Source organism: Netta rufina (genome assembly GCF_964035555.1).
Source record: "Netta rufina genome assembly, chromosome: 3".
NCBI classification, from domain to species: Eukaryota; Metazoa; Chordata; class Aves; order Anseriformes; family Anatidae; genus Netta; species Netta rufina.
The window spans coordinates 18,241,304-18,262,867 of NC_140125.1; the positions used below are offsets into that span (position 1 = coordinate 18,241,304).

The window sequence follows — 21,564 nt, forward strand, 5'->3', positions numbered from 1 at the left end:
CACACAGCCAGATCCAACTAATTTGAAAAATACTTCACTGTGGTATCTAGAAAGTTGGCAGAGGAAAGGTAATAGAGCAGCTGATGTAGCTGGAGGGGGGAACCTCCTCATACCAACAGGTAAGACAAAACAGAGATCATTCCTCTATAACACTTCTATCTGTAACATTCTTACTGAGACAAGGAAACATGCAGTGGGCCTCTGGAACTGAAAATAAAGTAGCAGCCTCTTTCTGGAACAAAGGCTTTTTAAAATGTAGAAAGCTCTTTGGATATAATTAACACTTTAAGAACAGATCTGAACAGAATCACGTTGAGCTCAAAGAAATTGGTGCTAACAAGCCCTCAGAAAAAAAGGGAGGAGAGCAAAACCAGGTACAACCCACCTGCAGAGCCAAAAATAATCTAAACAACAAGTAATAGAAAAGCTACAACTTAAGTCTCAAGAAATGTTGTATATAAACCAAGTAGCCAACAAAATCAATGAACACAAAAGAAAATCCCACAGAACAGCTAGAGACATGGTCCTGTGAACACCTTCAGTTCTATGCCAATCACACCAACTGCTGATCACTATTCTTTCAGGAAAAGAAATAGATATATTTAATTCTTATGAGCAAGTCTTTAGATAAAATTCTTGCCCTAGCTTAATGTGAAATGAATTAAAACCAAAACTCACTACCATTGAACATCTCTTCAACTAATAACAAACTTCATAGCTAAAACATTTTATTACAGGAAAACAGAAGCACATTTAATTATGATTATGCTTCTGGGGAAAGCTGAATCCTAAAACTATTTTTGCTTGAGCTACTCCAGCTAAACAAATGGGGGGAAAAAAAAGCATTTATTTTGGCAAACCTCTCTTTCTCTGTAGAATTTCTTGGACGGTGGTTCTCCTTCAGATTCCTTGGACTTGCCAATGTTTTGAAACTCCTCCAGTTGCAGTGCTTTCTCTCTTGCACTTTCTATCACATGTTTTGGGAAAGCCGCCAACTCTGCTACATGTATTCCAAAACTCTGGTCACAAACACCTGGATTGAGAGAAAAACAACCTGTAAAGAAATCTCAAGAGGTGACAAGGCCATGCACACAGAGAGTTATGTGAACAAACTTATAATAATTCTCTATTCTGAAAAAGTGTGTGATATAGTTTGGTTTTCACAGTATATTTTGATTTAGCTTTTAGACTATATATGATAACACAGATTAAAGAATATGCTCTTGTATTACAGCAGTAATTGCAGAGGTAGAAGTGCTTCAGGAAGAAAGAAAAAAATTCAGACAAGTTTTCCTCTTGTACTTGAATGAAACAGAATGATTTTTTTCATGAGAGTACTTCAGCAGAATCTGTAGAAAATAACCATCTGCATAATTTGTATAAATATACAAAAACTGCATTTATGCTTACATATTAAAAAAAATGGTGTGGTACACTCTCAATCCTCCTCCTCCTCTTTTCTGTCAGTCCCACATAGCTTCCTAGTCTCCAGGAGGAGTTTAATTATATCAAAACCTTTCAGCTTCATGTTTACACTGACTTCAATTAATATACTGTTTATAACATTTGGTTGAGAATGAAAGTTCTCACACTTGCTCAGAATACGTCAATTATACACAGTTACATAAAATCATTTGCACTTCGGTATCAAAAGCCTTTTGTTACAATCTATCAACTCCAATTGTTTACATTGCCATCATTCCAATTGGCCACCCCAAATATTACTATACCCTTTTAATTCTGGTCTTCAGCAAGGAGTTATAATAAATGATTTATACATTCAAAATGACACTTCACTAAGCATCTACTAAATACCGGGTAACTGAAGAATAGGCAAAGCAAAATCTGGTATTTAGATTTTTTCTGTTTCATCAACATTGTAATCACTCAGGTTTCTTAAAAGAAATAAAGATTTTTAAGCATAAATTAGTTTTCCTGATTTTATATTAAGAACATACACCTCTACAGACAAAGTTAACTCAGATTTCTGTTGAGAAAGTCCTGAACAGAGGGCCTGGAAAAAGTTTCATGTCTTGTCTTTTACATTTAGTTATACATTGCAAATGACATGAAACCTGTTATTTGTTTCAGAACAAAACTGGATGTGAGGTGCATACACTCACCTTCTTGCTTTAACAACACAATTCCTCCAAAAGGGAAAGAGCACAACACTAAAAGCAAAACCTTATATGAAATGCATCCAGTTTAAGACTAGCTATTTTAAGATGAAGATTTTGTAATGTTGCACCTAATCTGACTGAGGTTTAAAAAGATACAAACTATTGTGCCTCTGTGCTCAATAGCTCTTCCAAGAAAATTGGTCACATGAGAAAACACTACACATACAAAGAAAAGATGTGTATGACTAAAATTGGGAAAACAGGTTGAAGAAAACTATGAAACGTGGCTTCTAGAGATTTCACCAAAGACCAGAATAGATGAATTGATACATATTTTAAAAAGGAGGAGGGGATCCAAGAGATAATTCACTCACCTACTTGGGGCATATTATTTTTTTTTTCCTATCATAATATTTGCTAAGTTTACCTTTTCACCCTTTATACAGTCTTACCTGCCTTGACACGGTAAAGCATTGTCAGTGTGTCATCACTGGTTAGAGCAGTAACATGTAGGTTATTTACTGTTGGCACTTGATCAGCAAGTGCTGTCAGTTCATGAAAATGTGTAGCAAACATACAGAAAGCACAGATTTTGCTAGCAATGTATTCTGAAATAGCCCATGCTAAGCCAAAGCCATCGTAGGTAGAAGTTCCTCTTCCCAGTTCATCAATGATTATTAGGGAGTTTTCAGATGCTGTCCTAAAAAAGAAGAGCATCAAGTTTGAGAAAAGCACAATCTCAATATGGTTATTCTGGATATTGGAGTACCAGAAGTTATGTTCCATATTAGGCTTTCTTTGGCCCTTTTAGACTTTGCATCCCTTTGCATCCTGGTAGCACCTCTGTATGACCACTGAAATAAACAGCAGGCTACTTCAAGAACTTACAGTCCTCCTATAAAGGAATTGATATCGTCGGCTGAGAACCTATATAAAAGAAAATCTTGAGATGCATCGTTCTTAGAGCACATCCTTTCCAATCAACCCTAACATACAAAAACAAATAAACACAGGACTTACCTAAGGATTGAAGCAGTTTCCAACATTTCAGCCATGAAAGTAGACACGCCTTTCAGCTGACTGTCTCCAGCTCCTACCCGAGCCAGGATACAATCCACAATGGTTATTTCTGCAGAGTCACAGGGTACAAAGCACCCAATTTGGGCCATAAGAACAATCACCCCAGTCTGTCGGATGTATGTTGATTTTCCTCCCATGTTAGGGCCTAAAGAAGAAATTTTGCAGAGGAATTCAAAAACGTCATCTTTCACCGTTCAACATTCTTTTTAAAGGAGAACAGGCTCTTAGAACAAAAACCACGGAAGCTTCTTACTCTTTTGCCAGGAGAGAGAGAACCAGACTTGTCTAACAGGTGCAACAAGTAGCTCTACGAGCAATAGTAGAGGTGGCATGTCTTACTGAATGCTTTTCTTTGTTGTGGTGCGGGTTTGTTTTTTTATTGCTGTTTTTTGTCTCAGAAGTCATATAAAAGACATGTTCATACCAAATCCTAATAAGCTTTCATTTTAAAGTCATCAGCATTGCTGCTTAGGAACAAAAATAATTTGCTTTTACTTCAAACTACAATTACAATTTGTCTGCAAAAATGAAATAGCTTATTTACAGACTGGGTACAAGCTTTCTGGTAATTTAAATCACAATCTAAAGGGATTCTGAATAATCAAAAACAGATATTATGAAATTATATTTTAGCTAAGTGCAAATGAAATAAAAAGTATTTTCAAAAAAATGATTATTTGACATTTGCTAACCAGAAAAATAAGTGCAGTGCCATGTGTTTATTCATATTCTTGCAGGTTTTTTGATCATGTTAGAAATGTTCATCAATCATTCTCTAATTTCAGATCTTCGCTACTCAGAATGTGTCAAGCACATCTGAATGAAAATTAAAACTCAATTAAATGTATAAACACTAAAAAATGTTTCCCCGTATACCAAAATTATCTTAATTACACCAAGAATGGGGAGAAAAAAGGTAGTCATTAAAACATGTTTTGCATTTTAAATCAACTTTATCACTAAAAGAAAACATTAACAAAGTGGGTGTTTAAAATCTTGTCTACAGAAGATGCCTACGTGGCTACGGTACAACTGGTGCCTAATGGAATTTTCCAAATCACTTCAGTAGGTTCAGGTTCTCCAGCTCCTGAGGTCATCTGGCTTGTGAAGTGACATTCAGTAAGGCACAGAATAGAAGTATTAAGGAATTAATTTCTTACTTCCTGGTAAGAAATTACTTCCTTCACAGCTGCCTCTCTCTTCTTCCCAAATGAATACTTCTAAATTACTGACCACCTTCTCCGAACAGTGCAGTGTTAACTACAATTGTAAAATCTAATTCTATGATTAGTAGTTTAGAAGACCTATTTATGTGCATAAGCTTCCATAATATCCACTACCACAGGAATCATTTGACAAGAACCCTGTAGACACTTTTAAATATATATGTATAAAATAAACAATAGGTTACATATATATATATATATATATATAATAAATCAGTTACAAACATACAACCTTCTTTTCCAGAGCTAAATCTTAGCCTACATACACACACATGAATAACTCTCTAGTTGCTCACCCTTTGTTGATTAGAGAAATTGTTCTGACATAACTTCTCCCCTCCCCGCCCTTTTTTTAAAACAAACAAACAAAAAAAGACTAGAAATATTTCTTTAAAAATGTTAATATCTAAATGACGAGAAAAAAAGGTACACTTACCAGTAATAATGTGGAACATCTGCTTGCCCTTCTCAAACGTAATGTCATTGGGGATGAAGGCCACTTCATCTTGCACTTCAATGCAAGGATGCCTGGCACCTTTCAGCACAATCCTTCCTTGTCCTTTTTCCAAAATGACAGGACGGACATAGGGCACTGGCGCTCCATTTGACACATGAGCAAAACTGACAATTGCATCTAAATGAGCTATTACATCATTCATAGTCTGTATTGGCTCTGCATAACCTGTTTTTGATTACAGAGAGACAAATTCAGTGTTTCTTTTATTCTTGTTGAAAAAATATCTTAAAGTATATGCTGAGCATCCACATTTAATTCATCTGCATTAAAATCTTTTTTCCACAAGATACCAGTCACCTTTTGTGACAAACTCTGACGCAACCTTTAAGTTTCCGTACTTTGAGTACAAACGGGACTTTGTCAGACTCAGAAAAGAAGTGTTTTGCCTTAACAGTAGGCAATGACAAACAACTTATCTTAGTGTGGGAATGCAAATACTACAACAGCAAGAAGGCTGGAAATTCAAGCCACTTCCTTCCCCAGTAATACGCTGAACTTTGCAGCAAGGGCAATTGAGACGAAGCACTGACAACTCAGACACAGCTCTGTGCAACCACTTATGTTTGTGCAGATTATGTTATGGAGTGGTCTATAAGATACAGTGATCTCGGGCGACTAGATTAGATGACCCAGGAAGCCCAGTATCAACTTTGGTTTTAAGTTTCTGTGTTTTGTGGTTTTTTTTGGAGGTAGGGGAGATGGGAGGGGCTTCCAGTGAAAGGGATGATGGCCTATAGAGGTAAAGCATATAACATCTGCAAAGGAGACGCATATGTAGGAAAAGGTGAGGAGTGACTTTCAGAAAGACTCTAATCTTTAAAAAATACATTCACTATTCTAACATCATTTCTTGAACTTTGCTAGGCATAGATCATTAAAAGGACTTCAAGTCACTTTCACTACAAATTACACCCTTAATCCAGTCTTTTTCATTAAATTGCCTCCGCTGTGGGAAGAAAAATGATTTTTTTCTATTGCTGCACACTACAGACCTTAAGCAGCAAGCCTTTTTTTAAACATACTAGGTATTTATAGGTGACATAGCTATTCCTGCTATATAATACTCAATTTAACTTTCCAGATACATATATAAACCTCACCATGCTGCACATGAAAAAACGTCACTTAAAGATTACCAAGATTAAAAAAAAATATTTTGTAATTTACTGGCAAGCTCCCTACCATAACAGCAGGTCAAAGATTTCCACTGCAACTTTATATGTTTAAATGTATTTACATTCAGATTTAAAATTGCTTACCCAACTTTAATACATTTGCCCTTAGCTTAATATTCATTAGGGCTTTCACTTTCTACTTTTCCCTTTCAAGGACCTGATCTAGTGGGTGGCATCCCTGTCCATGGCAGGGGCGTTGGAACTGGATGATCTTGAAGGTCTCTTCCAAACCAAGTCAATCTATGATTCCGTGATTTGTTCTGCTGGAACTTGTGTTTTTAGGAGATAATATTTACAGAATCCTCCAGACAAACCTCCTGGTATATCGTCTCATTTTGGTAAAGAACCATAAAGATTCTCTTGGAACAAAAATACATGAAAATTAATTAGGAAAACAACAGTTTTTTGTTGTACTATATAAATGATGACTAACTTGTTCTTCTATGGCATACCAACATTATTTCATCACAGTCATGAGGTCCGGTTACCTCAGTTCCTTGTTGCCTTTTACCTCTTCTGCTTTCTACCTAGCCTGCTGTTTGGGTGGGGATGCCCACAGTCAGAGGGAAGATCATAGATGTGGCTTTTATGGACACATTTTTTCTCCTTGTTAACGGACACAGGGCACATGCCCCATCACTGCACAGTTGTAGCAACTCCAGGAAAAGGTCTGACCAGAAGACACCATATTTCAAATTTCAACAACTATCTGCAGACCAAAACCCATTTCACACATTAATTCTTTGGAGAAGTTTAAGGTCCTTCTCTGTGTAAGGACCTACAAAGTCCTCCCAGGATTCCACACTGTCATACACATCACCACTGATGCATTCACCTGAAGCAATATTAATGATTTCTTTAACAATTGCATCCTGAGCCTCTTCATATTCTTCTCTGTTCTTTATGTATTCTTCATTGACGGCGCTCAATTTGCTGTGAACAAAACCACAACATTTAGAAGTTGTGATGTCCTCTGTCCTCACTGCTACAACATGTAACTTCTGACCGCATCATCTATGAGTCAGTACCAGAAATCCTCACCTGTTTTAACAAGTGGGTTCAACCCAAAGACCACAAAACAGCTAACCTACAACTCAGCCAGGATATCAGTAAGATTAATTCTGAGTTGAAAATCATCCGCAAGGGCCAAACCAGCAATTCTAGCAACTCCAAACACAAGCATTCTTAAAATCTTACAGTGCAATTATTTGTTATGGACAAGCTATGTGCTATGAATTTTCTCTTTAAACTGAATTTTCCGGCCATCTTACAGCAAGATGTGTCACACTGTAGAGCTGGCAGAGAAGACCTCCCGCCAAGAAACTAAATAGCCCAGAGTCCTGTAACAAGCTTGTCAGAGCTGAAGGATTATTTAAGTTCTCCCATTCAGTAAAAAACTCAGTGAACCACTGTCACTAACAACTGGTTCTAGCCTTCAAAATAGGGTAAAGCAAAATTAAGAGAATATGTAAAACAATTGTTTATTCTTCTCAAGCTATTCATCTTACGTTTTGGAAGCCAGTAGGACTGAACATGAAACATGGATATCCAGGTAGTGCGCCTTCAGTATAGGTAGAAACCTTGTACTTACCACAGTGTCTACAGAAACAACTGTAACTATCAACTAAGCACAGAGAATTCTGCTTTGTTAGTGATCTGCAACACTTTTCCTTATAAAAGTAACAGATGACAGTTAAAGTAGAGGTTCTAAGTACCATCTCCTATGTTCTGGAAAAGCCTAACTTAATCATTACATTTAGATTTGAAACATATTTAGAACAAAAAAAAAATCAGGAATAAATATTTTGAAAAAATATTCTTGTAATAAAACAAAACACAATTAAGGTTTTTACTTTGTTCATTTAAGTAAATTGGTGTGAAATACACCAGAATCTTGGTTGCTGTGAAATACATCAATATTTCTGCAATCGTTTTCAAAGCCAAGGATTTATTACTTAAGAAAGTGAGTGATTAACAGAAACAGTCACTATCAGTAATAGCACAGGCTTGAAACCAACCCTGCCTTGTACATCTGTCGATCAAGATCTCTCTCAAGAAGGTCACTTCTGTGATGTGAACTCCAGCCAGAACTGTTACACCCGAAGTGACAGTTACATGGTTTGTCTGAAACAGACTGTGTGATGTATTGATCTCTGGTATTTTAACCATTCTATATATAACACATGAAGCAGACAAGAACAGACTTCTCAGGAATCTGAAGTCCAAGTGGCAGTTGATTACTTGTAGCATTTCTTGGGGTTGAAACTGTTTAATAACCTGGATGATAGGACCGAATGCACTTTCAAATGCACTTTCAGCTAGGTTATAAACACCACCAGTTAAGGGGAGCCATCCTGCAGTACACTGCAGGACAGGACTGCGATTCATTGGGATATCAACAGACCAGGGAAACTGGTGGACAATTTCAAACACAGGTAAATGCAAAGTCCAGCACATGGGATGAAATAATTCCATGTAACCATACAGACTGGGGTCCAAATGCCTATAAAACAGCTTTGCATAAAAGAGTTGGGGGACACAGTGGACAACAAGCTGAACACAAACCTGCTGTGTGTGCCTGAGGCAAAGGCCAAGCTAATACTGGCTGTACTAGTAAGAATGTAACCAGCATGTCAAAAGGTGGTTCTTCCCCTTTACTTGTGAGGCCACATCTGCCATGTTGTCTTCAATTTTGACTTTCCATTGTAAAAGAGACATTGAACTTGCAGCAGATGGCCACCACAAAGATTTCAAGCACATGCACGTGGCATACAAGGATAGGCTGAGGGAAGTATGTTTGTTCAGTCTGGAGGGGAGAGGTGTCAGACTCTTGGAAGTAGAGAGCAAAAGGATGAGACACTAAATACCCAAGCTGTCACAAAGGAAGTTCTCAGTAGATCTGATGAAGAAAGCTTTCATAAAGAGTGGTTAAACACTGGAATTTGTGCCCCAACAGGTTATGAAGGATGCTTGAAGCACGGGCAACTGAACAAGACCTTGAGCTACCTTGAGCTATCTAATTTTGAGATTGCATCTAACTTCAAAGGTGGCTCCGCTTTAAGTGAGGGTTTGGACCAATTAACCTCAAGAAACTCCTTCAACTTAAGTGTCTTAGATTTATAGTATACCCCGATTTGGAAGGGACCCACAGGAGTTGTCAAGTCCAACTCCTGGCTCCCCACAGAACCACCCAAAAATCAAATCGTATGTCTGAGAAGGTTGTCCAAATGCTTCTTGAACTCCAGCAAAATGGTGCCATGAGCATTTCCCTGGGGAGCCTGTTCCAGTGCTCTACCACCCTATAAGTAAAGAATCTTCTCCTAATGTGCAATCTGAACCTCCCCGATGTAGCTTCATTCCATTTCCTTGGGTCCTGTCACTGTCTCCAGAGAGAAGAGACCAGTGCTTCCCACATTGCTCCCTTCATGAGGAAGCTGTAGGCCATGATGAGGCTTCCCCTCAATCTCTTCTCTAGGTTGAAAAAACACATGATTTCAGATGGTCCTCATATATTCTCCCCTCTAGGCCTTTCACCATCTTTATTGCCTTCCTTTGGACACTGATGGTTTTATGTCCTTCTGATACTACGGTACCCAAAAATGCACACAGTACTCGAGGTGAGGCCGCACCAGTGCAGAATAGAGTGGGGCAACCAATCAATCTATATAACAGCTGTGCCGTGCTTGATGCACCCAGGATGCAGTTGGCCCTTTGGCTGCCAGGGCACACTGCTGACTCTTATTCAACTTGTCACTGACCCAAGCGCCCAGATCCCTTTCTATATGGCTGCCTTCCAGCCTCTTGTTCCTCAGTCTGTGAATATATCTAGAGTTACCCCATCTCAGATACAAAACCTGGGACTTGCTATTGTTAAACTTCATGCAGTTGGTGATTGCTGAGACCTCTGATTTGTCAAGTAATGTCATGATTTTTCATAGACAACTTTCTACATAGGCAACTTCTTTACTTCTATATTAAAATAATTAAATTCTGAGAGAGAGATGATGACTGGATTAGTCCTTGCTCTTTCTAAGAACTTTCAAAAAGAGCTAAAAATTCAACAAAAAGTGCAGACTTGGCTATACCTGTGACAACTTCTGTCTGGACAAGGAGAACCTGAAACAGCCGTGAAAGCAATGAACCTAAAGGTTTAAATTTTTAAATGGCTTAATTCATAGAACCACAGGATGGAAGTCCAATACATGCTGTTATCTTTGTTGGTGCTATAATGTGGATTAGAAAAGGTAATTACCAACAAAACTGCTGCATGTCATATTTGGTGATAAACATAAATAGCTCTTTTCCATTGCAGCTTATGGAAGTGTCTGTATAAACACTCACACTGAATGTAATTACACTGTTAGGTGTAGCTAAAACAGAGAAATTAGCCAAAGTTAAAAGGAGCAAAAATAGCTAACAGTTGGCAAAGGAAATGGAGAATGCAGGCATGTGCTTTTAACAGAAACTGCATGACTTCTCCTCCCTCATGCCAGTCTTGCTCAGTAAGCCAATTAAAAAGATGAAAATTCAGCCATTTAAGATGTACAAAAAACTGTTTATTGGCAATATTATAAAGACAGGAATAATTGTTTCTTTTACAAAACACTTTCAAAACTACCAATATGATCTCATACCTGTTAGTAAACTTCACCCCATTCTTCTGTGTATCAGTTATCTTGTATTTTGAATTGTTCCGGAGGACTTTTTCCTCCTTGCAAGTAATTCGAAAGTGATGGCCGAACTGTGAATTTGACTCTAGTTTAATACTTTTGCCAGCTTCCAAACCTTTTAAATGAAAATGAAAGAAAAAAATAGGAAAGCAAACAGAAAGAAAACAATGGTGTTATTAAAAATCCTTCAGCTTGTGTTACTTCTGTGCAATAATCGCAGATTGTATGATACAACTTTTTGGATATGCTATTCAGTATACTTGCTTTGGTTCTGCACGTGTATGAAAAATGGTTTACTGTTTCATTCTCTGCTCTTATCTTTGGTATACCCTCAAACTGCATATGGAAATGAGGTGTGCATCATAATTGCTACATATTCTCCAGAAATATGGAAAATGTTCAAAACACACTACAAGGACATTCTATATTGCTGTTGTAAGCACAGCACATAATCTTGTGATTCTTGTACTAACACATACTTCTGCTGGTGAGATTTCCTTACATAATCTTGTCTTTCTTTTCATTCACATGATAGCACATTAAATTAAAAAAAAAGTATGAAAAATAAAAATATATAAACCACAAGACTAAACAACATGCAAGCTCTTAAGAGTATAGTCTAAAATACCTACAGTGATTCCAAATTTCCTTGCCACATTTGCATTAAAAATTGTCATTTAAAGTTGCTCTTTAAATGCCCAATTCGTCAACTGCACATTGACTATCCTATACAAAAAAAAAAATTAAAAAAAATCTATCCTTTAAATGTCATGTGTAAGCAAATGAGACATTTTGCAAAGAAGTTCAAAGGAAAATTAGCATATCCTGAACAGATATTCAGGGGAATGGACAGAAAAAAATTGTTTCAATGCACATCCTTAAAGGATGTAAAATAAAATTAGGCTTATTCAGGAGTTAGAATTCCACAGTACATGGCAACATAGATTATAATTTTTGAAATATTCTGTAATGCCATCTTTAAAAAGGCCAAGTTGTAACTCCAAATTCACTCGGTTTTCAATAGAACATACTGCAGCAACTAAAGACACTCCAAACTAATCATGAAATAATAGAAACATCCCGTAACTCATCTATACCAGTTTACATCAGTTGATCTCAAAACATTTTAAAAAGGAGGTAAGAATCAAAGGCATTGCCATACCCTACCTAATTCTTTGGCTGCACTCTGTAAGAAGGACTGCATGTTTTCTTCCAGTTCATTCATCTTTTCTCTTAATTCTGTCAAGTTAGGATCAAAAGAAGCCTTGACAAGAAATTCATGATTCTCCACCTAGAGGGGAAAAAAAAAGAAAAAAATTGTAGGGTTATTATCAATAATAAAAAAATAATCTCCATGATCATACACAGTGAAATTAATTTACTTAATCACTTAATTAATTTGTTGGGCCTTTTCATACACAATTTTGTAATACAGTACCATTTGTGATAATTGGAGTCTGATTCACCTACAAAATAAATGAGAATTTGCATCATGAACAACTGAACTTTCAGTGTGTATTTTCTCTGTGCAATTACCAGCACTGCAAAGCATTTCATTCAGCCTTCATTCATTTCAGTTGCAGTTTTGTTGCATGCATTCATACTGCAGTAGCAATGTTCTCCAACTATTTAACCAGAGATGTGGACACCACAAAATTATGCAATTTTAGAAAACCCTCTTCAAACTTTGAGACACTGATAAAGCGGTATAAAAAAAATCCTTCCCTGTTATTGGCCCTGTTGATAGGGGTGCTCCTCCCATTTGCTTATTATTTCTGCAAAAAGAACAGTAATGAACATTTATGACAGAACATACAGCAGAAACGACCATTCCTGTTTTTATAGGGCAAATCCCTGTTCTGAAACAGAAAGAATAGGCTGAAAGGGCTAAGAATGACAGCCTTTGTCATTACTGGCCAGACCAATCCCAACACTGATGACACTTGGATACCTGCATGTTTACTTTGTGAAATAAGATGCAAGTGAGTCTTGTTTCCAAGTGTTTCTCAATTAATGAGTTGACAGTAAATGATTTGGAGACACAGGGACTACCTATCTAATCTGAAAAGCAAGTCCTTCTGTAAAAGGCTGTGCTTTTTACTAAAACTAAAATCCTACATAATGAAAGCACTAACAAAATTTAGAGGAGAAGGCTGGAGTAGATGATTTTCAAAGGCCTTTTATGATTCTATGAAATACACGAATAGAAGTGACAGTTTCTTAGCTTTATTTAATTAAACAGCTAGGTAAATGAATAGCCACATCCCACGCATTTTGAACTCAGGTGTTTGTTTTTTTGTTTGTTTGTTTGTTTTTTTAATATCAGAAGGCTTGCCCTGAATAGATTACTGACAAAATTTAGTTGCTATGACAACCTGTCCTTCAATCACACTTAGATTAGATCTTAGTGTTTAATTTCAATTCCCTAAAAATCAAAGAAAAATTGCAAATCAAAGGCTCAAGTTTTAACATTCATACTGAAAAGGTTTATTCTTCATAAAACCAGTGTTGATTTGTCTGTAGCCATTTTAATTGATTCCAGTATCATGAAGGAAAAGCAACCACAAATTCAACATATCAGATTCCACAGGTCTCGATTAAAATTAACTGACTCATCATTCTGTTTAGAAAAACAACAAAATATTTTTTGAAGTAGAAGCTGAAAATAAATTTGAATAGCTGGACTATGAAGGGTGAAGGCTCAGAACAGCTGTTAGTTTTGAAGAAAACAGAGTTCCAGGGCATACAAAATTGCATCAACAGATGGTCTGTAACTAGCACAAAGCTATAAATTTCTTCATTAGCATATATCATAAATTACAGCAACATATCAGTCAAACAGTCTTGAGTATAATGCAGCTGATGAGTGCATACACAGTACAGAGAGGGGAAAAAAACTACTTCTGCATCTGGTGCAAAATATGCATGTTCAAAATTTTAAAGCCAGTACACTTTAAAAGTTCAACAAAATTGCTGTTACTACCATGCTTAGCACATTGCTAGGTAGGTCTCATTTCTACAGTGAGCTGAGATTGACATTTATGGCAATTCTAAAAACCTTCCAAATTTTCAAAAATGACTGAAACATAAGAAGCAAATATTAACTAAGTTTCTTAAGAATCAGAGCAAATAGTGATACTGTAAAAACATGTACATTTCTGTGTGTAATGTACCAATTCTCCAACAAATACAATGGAAAAATATGTAAAAAAATGCACCAAAAAGGTTGGCATTGTTTCACTTTTGGCAACTGGACACAGCCAAAAACATGAACCAAGTGTTCAATGGTAAACAATGATAAACCACTCACCTACACATATCCCTTACCCTTTCCAGTACAGAATTAAGAAACAGAGATTCTTCTAGCTTTCTTTGGCCAATTTTTCTCTGAAAAATGCCAGTTTTGCCTTGCAGGGTTAGTCCTGTCTGCAGTAGTATTTTAAAAGCAGGTGTAGATGCAAAGCTAAATTAATTTTGGTAGCTTTCCCTCTAGTGAGAAACTTCTTTACCCTGGGAAGCCCATCTTTATATCTAGCTCAATCATTTTCCACAGAGGCAAACTATTAGTTATAAAGACTTACTGTGGCCATATAGAAGCAAATCTACTAAACTCTACAGAAGCAGAGAAACAGGTAACACACACTCTGGCTACATCCTAGATTGGAGACACATCACAGTAACACTGAAGCGATGACAAAAGAAGCAGAAAAGTAGCAAAATAATCTCCCTGGTTTTAATAGTGAGTTTTCTAACAAATTTCAGGACCATAGCATCCATGTACCCAAAGCATTTTTTCATTGGCTACATCATTAAGACAGTAGTGTGAATATCCTTTTGATACTTGTCTGCTATATTAATATCAATCCTCATATATTAGCCTAACTATATATGGCTAACTATTTAAAATACAGATGATCAATTAACTTGTTGAGTGTGGAACAGATTGTGAAGTTCAATAAGAAATTTTAATTGCGAAATAAACCTGTCACACACACCAGCCCGTACCTTATCCATATCCAATGTTGTTTCTATCATCTCCAGAAACTTTGAGAAGTCAGAGTGAATATCATTAAGAGGTGTTATAAACACTGCTAACAACAACATCTGGTGAGTTCCTGTTAAGAACAAACACGAAAAATGAATCGAATGAATTAATCATTCAAAAAATCCACAATTTAACCAGAATTCACTTATCCAAGATAAACAGCACAACTACATAGCTGGTAAATTTCTACAAAAATATGCATTCTGACGGGCTAGGATTGCTGTTGCTGCACTGAATTACCCCCCTACTATGCTGACACTATCTTATTTTGCATTTTCTTGTAACACACAGAAAAGGAAAAGAAATGGCAACCTTTGTTTTCTAAGCTTGCTTTTCACAGCATTGAGATCCTACTAATGATGACGAGGAGAAAGACTGCCACATTACTCTTCTCCACAGCAGGAATATTTTACTACTTTGAAACCCAAAAATGCCACTGATGCTTAAATGCAAAAATCCCATTAATTACAACTCAAAGTGCATTTGAAAATGGTCTTCAAAAGGAACACAGTATTGTATCAAGAGCTATCTTGACTGTAAAATACACATCATGCATAAAATTAGACAAGAATTCTTAGAGACAAGCCAATGTCAAAGACAACAAAACCACTGCCCAACAGCTTAAGTGTTTCAGCTATATATTGATTGAAAAACTTTCCTGTGCAAAGATTTTGCTATGTTCATTTTTAAGTATCTGACTGCTATTTCAGAATTCCAGTATATTTCAAATTCAAATGTCTTTAAGCTTTATTCCTGCAACAAAAGTACGTATGAAAAATGTAAGCTTTAGAAATCTATATACTATTTCTTGGCATCATTAATGCATGATAAAACACTGAAAATAGGCAGGGAATAGCATTACCTTCGTGTTTTTCTAGTGCTTTTACAACATTAGGCAGTTGATTAATAGCCTGATACATTCGATAACAGTCCTGTAAGGTTGCAGCTTGTCTCTGAAATTTCTTTGCCAGCCGGTTAAGATCTGGGAAGCGACGTAAAAGATCTTCTTGAAGGCTCTGACGTAGTTCTGGATCTACCACAAAAGCTTCAACCAAATTCAACCTAAATAAGATTTCATAACAAGGATTAGCATGGCATGGTCTGCAATTCATTTGTCAGCAATTAGAATGAAAACACTTATCTGTAAGTTTCTCTATCCTTTTTTTTAAGGGTGTATCTGTTGGCCACTTTCCTGATGAGCGAGCAAGTTAAACCAGAACAACGCATAAGCTGAGAAAGCAAGGATATTCAGACTACATCATACTTGTGTCATTTTTACTGTTGTGGTATTTAATGAACAGCATTGGGGAGAAACTATTTCAAACTGCTAACACCTGTTCAGTAGGCATTTTGAAACTCAGAACCTTCTTTGAGATTAATCTTTTCCTTGACCATAAAAAAGGTCATCCAGTAATCTATGAAAGAACAGATACGTAGCAGGGAAGAAAAACACTATTCTTTGCAGACTTTAGCTACCTGTGCTCAAGGCCGACCTTGACATAGAGGAGATGTGCACATGTGTATCACAGAATCAGAATCCTTAAGGTTGGAAGATACTCCTGGACATTTTCTATTCAACCCAGCTCTGCTCAAAGCAGGATCATCTACAGCCAGTTACCAAGGACCATGTCCAGTCAAGTTCTGGATATCTTTAAGAATGACTCCAGTAACAACCCCTGGAATACACCACTAGTTACTGACCTACAGCTGGTCTTTACATCCCTGACTACTACCAGCTGATAGTTCAGCCAGCTTTTAGTCCACCACACTACCTACTTATCTAGTCCACACCTCATCAGATGCAATGGGAGACAGTGACAAAAGGCTGCTAAATCAAGATAAACAATAGTCACTGTTCTTCCCTTATCCAACTACCTAGCCATTTTGTCATAAAAGGCTATCAGGTTGGTTAGTCATGATTTTCCTTTCAAAAATCCATGCCAGCTGTGCTACTTCCAATCATTTTCCTATCCCTAGTATTTTTGGAAATGTTTTCTGGGATTATTTGCTCAATCATCTTTCCAAGAATGAAGATGAGGCTGATCAACCTCTAATTCCCTTCATAGTCCTTTTTATCCTTCTTGCAGGCTGGAAGAAATCAAGTGTCAACTCCTGTCCTGGAGGAGCCTTCTCTACTTGCCATGACCTGAGATTATCAAGAGGGGTCTCTATGCCACCTACCTTAGCACTCATGGGCATATTCCACTGGGTCCCATGGACTTGTTTGCTAACCTGATCCTCCTCTAATGAGGGTATGTGATCTTTGCTCCAGACTTTACAACTGGTTTCAGCTGGTAGGGATTAGTGAGAATGCATTCAGGAAAGACTGTGCCTTGGATACTATTGTGCTGCATTTTGGGCCCCTCACTGCAAGAAGCACATTGAGTTTCTCAAGCTTGTGCAGAGAAGAGCAATGAAGCTGGTGGAGGGACTAGAAAACGAGACATATGAGGAGTGGCTGAGGGAACTGGGGTTGTTTAGTCTGGAGAAGAGGAGGTCAAGAGGAGATCTCATTGCTCTCTACAACTACCTGAAATGAGATTGCAGCAAGGAGGGTGTTGGTCTCTTTTCTCAGGTGACAAGTGATAGGATGTGAAGGATCCAACTTAGGATGAGTGCATGATTAAAGTCCTAACAATTGCTGTTCTGTCCACTCACTTGGCCTATTTTGGTTTTCACTAGAAGTTAGGTCCTCTTTTGTGCCACTATCTTACTAGCTAGCTAGCTCCTATCCTGCTATCCTGATCATTAGAGAATCTCTCCAGTGCAGCTGGACTCTTGAGCTCACTCTTTCCTTTTTCTCTTTTCCTTTTTTTTTTTTTTCTTGCTTGTGCTTTTTACATAGTGCTGTACAAACAAATCTTTCACTTTCATCCCACGATTCTTTCAGCTTGTTCAACAGCCTCTTTGAAAAGAACTTGTCAAGGGCATTCTGAAATGCCTAATTTATTCAGATTTTTATTCATTTTTTTCTCCTTTGTCCACTACACTGACAAGTTCAAAGAGTTAAGATATGCACAATACAATTTTCTTCTGCCAAAACCATGCTAATCAGACTAACATCTCATGATCTTCCTGGTACTGTTCTATTTTTCCCTCCTGTATTTGCCAGCCACAAATACAAGGCTGACAGGTTTATGTTCACACAACATTTTGCAGAACAGGTTCCTGTCCAGTAAGAATACATATAAGGTTGCTGGATAGGAAGGGCTACATTAAGGTAACAGAAGTATAAACCACATCTAATGCTCACAAGTAATAATGAAATCAATTGGTAAGCTTTATATTAAAAACAACCTATGGCTGAGGAAACAAAAGGAAAATACAGGAAGAAATAAAAACAAGAATCCAAGAAATATGTAAACATACACTTGAATAAGTTCTCTTTCAGCTCAGTCAGTCCCAACTTTCCCTATAAATGTATGTCCATGCAGAAAGCCTGTAGTTCAGAAGCAGACGAGGCAGCAAATTGTCGCACACCTTGCTCAGGGGTCTGCTATGCATGGAAAAGCCCAGCTGTACTGTGATGTTGTCCAGAGCTGGCTATGATACAATTCCCTTAAGCCACAGTCCCACAAATACCTATAAGCTAGCAGGAACCAGCACTGCCACCACAAAAAGAGTGGAGTAGTACTGGTGTCCTGCCGCCCTTCTCCACCCTGCCATACCCTCTCCCTCAAGTCATGAGTGAAGTTAATCAAGGGATCTGCAAGCAAATATCTCATGCCCTCAGGACATACTCGTTACTAGAAACTGGCCTTTGTTCCACTGTGGCAGGGTAGGTCTTTGGACTGAACTCACAACTACTGTCTTTTAATCTCAAAGGTATAATTTCATAAATATGAATATGCTATTTCCTGCAGCTCTACTGAAGCAGTCCCTTGTATTACAGAGTCCAAAGTCTCATGGGCAGGTTTAGACCCTAGAGCAGCTGCAAAAATCATACTGCACACCCTTCAGAGCACTTGGTGCACACTGTGGATCACATCAGGCTTCCTTTTTAACCTGAAAGATTATGTAACATAAGAGAAAGCCGCATCCAAACATCAGCCTTATGCCTTTTCTAATATCCCTCATTAATCCCCAAACCATCTTACCATGGAAACAATGCTGGATATTTGCAACTTCAGAATGGTTCATTTACTGATATGGATTCTGAATTCAGTACACACATTCTACATAAAAGTAATACACATCAGGGAAACAACAGACTTTTTCCCACCCTACATGAATTGCTGGATGTATCATTTGAGTATCACATCAAAATCTAGAGATTGTAAATTAAATCCCTTAATTACATCAAGGGTACCTGGCACAAAAGAAGTACTTTCTGTAACAATCAAGCAAAGCTTTGGAAGCTGTGTGCACTGGCTGTAAACTAATGAGCTCAGATTAAAAACCAAACAGGATTATCAAAAAAAGCATCATTAACTTAATGTCTCTCTCCCCCCACCCCCCCCCAAGATATTTCAGAATATAAGACAGCAATAAAGTAAGTTACCAAAATTCATTATGTTTTACACAAACATTTAAACATTTTCTGACCTCAGACTGGCAAAGTAAAGAAGAAAATGATTCTTCAGCAAAAAAATAGAATTTTGGGTCTCACCCTTGCCAGCACAGTGCCATTTGATACAATTAATATCTTGCTCCTGAAGCAGGCTGCTGCAATGGCAATATTTTTAGACCCCAAGGGAAAGGAGTGCATTCTGAGGCATATGCAAATAAATCACCAGGACACAAGGAGAACTCTGCTCTTCCTCCTCTAGCCAGGAAGCACGTCAATGCAAAGAACTGCCAGGCTCTGAGACACACAAAGAAGTCTACATACCAACAGAAAACAAACTTACAAGTCAGATCATTAAATGGGAAGAACAGGCTTTTGGTACTGCCTGATCTGCATTTATGAAAATATGAATCTTCTCATGTTTACAATGATAGTAGGCCAAGGACCAGCTGCAGAGCGGCAAAAGGATTAATTTTAGATTACATCCTTCATCCTTTTTTCATGTATTAGTTTTCATCAAGCGAACAAGCGAAGTCAAGTTATTCTGTAGCTACACAATAGCCAGACCAAAAGAAGGGAACAGCAGAGCCAAAAGGCCAGAAAGAAATGGAATTGCCCCCTTTGGCAACTGCCTAGTTTTACTGGATTAGAGGCTACATGACACTGTGCCCTTATTTATTTTAGTAGGCTAAATTCCCCATCAAAAGACGAACTAAGCAGCCACATGAACAGCAGTGCCAATAAAAAAAAGAAATGATGACAATCCACATTTGGGGAGGCACAACTACATCTTTTGATTAGAATTACAAAACAATTCTCAGTGTTGCAGGCTGCTTGCATGATGTTTAAGAGTCAAAAAGCCAAATAAAACAAAACAAAACAAAAAAATCACTTAAATTTGACCACCAAAGACCAAGGCAATACTACATACAGGACTACTAGCTGTGAACAAGTGTTAAGGGCATGAATACAATGCAACTTCCTAATTTAAATACAGACAAGAACAACTAGTTTCACAATACGTTTTGAATACTGCTGCACCATCAATGCAATATCTAGGCTTCTAGAAAATAAATGAACATCTTTTTCAGAATTTTTAATAAACCTCAATTTTTCAAATCATAACAAAGAACAATGAATTCAACAGAGCAAGTACTGCATAGTCATGGGCAAATTCATAAAGCCTGTGTAGTGAAACTGCCCCACCCAAAACCTTCTATAGAAACTGAAGGTGGGAAGCAGCTAAGGCTGCTTCTCAGCATAATTCTTTACATTGCGGAGGGAGGTTAATTAAATACAGCATTTTGGGATCCAATGATGAAGCATTATTATATGGTCTTTAAAGTCTAGGTAAAGATCGGGAAAGTAATTTCCACAATTCTTATTTAACGATTTACTCCTCGCTAGTTTCCATATATTACTAAAATTAAGCAGTTATGTTTATTACACTCCATCTACACTAATACTCTCTCAAATTGCTAACCCTTAAACTTGTGCAAAGAGCATACCATGCAAGTTCTACTTCTTTGCTGTAAAAGACATGTATTTCTTCATTTGCATTCATTCTGCAAAGCAACGAAACTCTAAAACGTATGCAAACAAATCCCTTATACCCTTTATACGTGCTAAATGAAATTAAATTACATGTCAAGACAAAACTATCTTGCATAAAAAAACTGCAGTTTCATAACATGTCACCTTTCCAATATTTGTGTATATAAATTAAACAGATCAGAAGAAAATAGTATGTTCACAGTTCTTTCATGAATAAAATAAGCCATATTCTTGTACACAACATTCAAAACACTAATCACCAAGTATATTGTTACAAAGCAAAGAGCTTTGCACACACACATAGTGAAAGTTTTCTTATCGCAGCAGAGTAAACAATTCATTCTTTAAACTGGAAATTTAATTAAATTTGGCTGTGATTTAAAAAAAAAAAATCCTCAATGATTTGCCTCAGTCTACCAACAACAGCAGCTTTCAGGAATCCCAGGTCTCAGAGACTAGAGTAAAAGGCTGGAGCAAAGAAGATATACCCTTGGTGTTAGAGAAGCAGGTCAAGAAATACTTAAGCAAATTGGATGTTCTTAAGTTTATGGGCCATGATGAGATGTACCCACAAGTGCACAGGGAGCTGGCAGATATGACTGCAAGGCTATAATATTTGCAAAGCTCTATAATCTTTGGTCAACCATGGCAGCTGGGATAAGTGCCTGAA

General features: G+C 37.2%; 1 protein-coding gene across 1 annotated transcript in view; it reads right to left on the reverse strand.

Moving 5' to 3' along the window:
* The window catches only part of MSH2 (mutS homolog 2), a 34,131-nt gene that overhangs the window by 1,797 nt on the left and 10,770 nt on the right, over positions 1-21,564 (reverse strand). The window contains exons 7-15 of the mRNA XM_084283428.1: positions 15,696-15,895; positions 14,794-14,903; positions 11,956-12,079; positions 10,753-10,903; positions 6,954-7,051; positions 4,863-5,108; positions 3,141-3,345; positions 2,573-2,820; positions 861-1,033 (exon numbers count right to left, since the gene is read on the reverse strand). Coding sequence (XP_084139554.1) covers positions 861-1,033; positions 2,573-2,820; positions 3,141-3,345; positions 4,863-5,108; positions 6,954-7,051; positions 10,753-10,903; positions 11,956-12,079; positions 14,794-14,903; positions 15,696-15,895 — 1,555 coding nt within the window. The remainder of the gene's footprint in view (positions 1-860; positions 1,034-2,572; positions 2,821-3,140; positions 3,346-4,862; positions 5,109-6,953; positions 7,052-10,752; positions 10,904-11,955; positions 12,080-14,793; positions 14,904-15,695; positions 15,896-21,564) is intronic.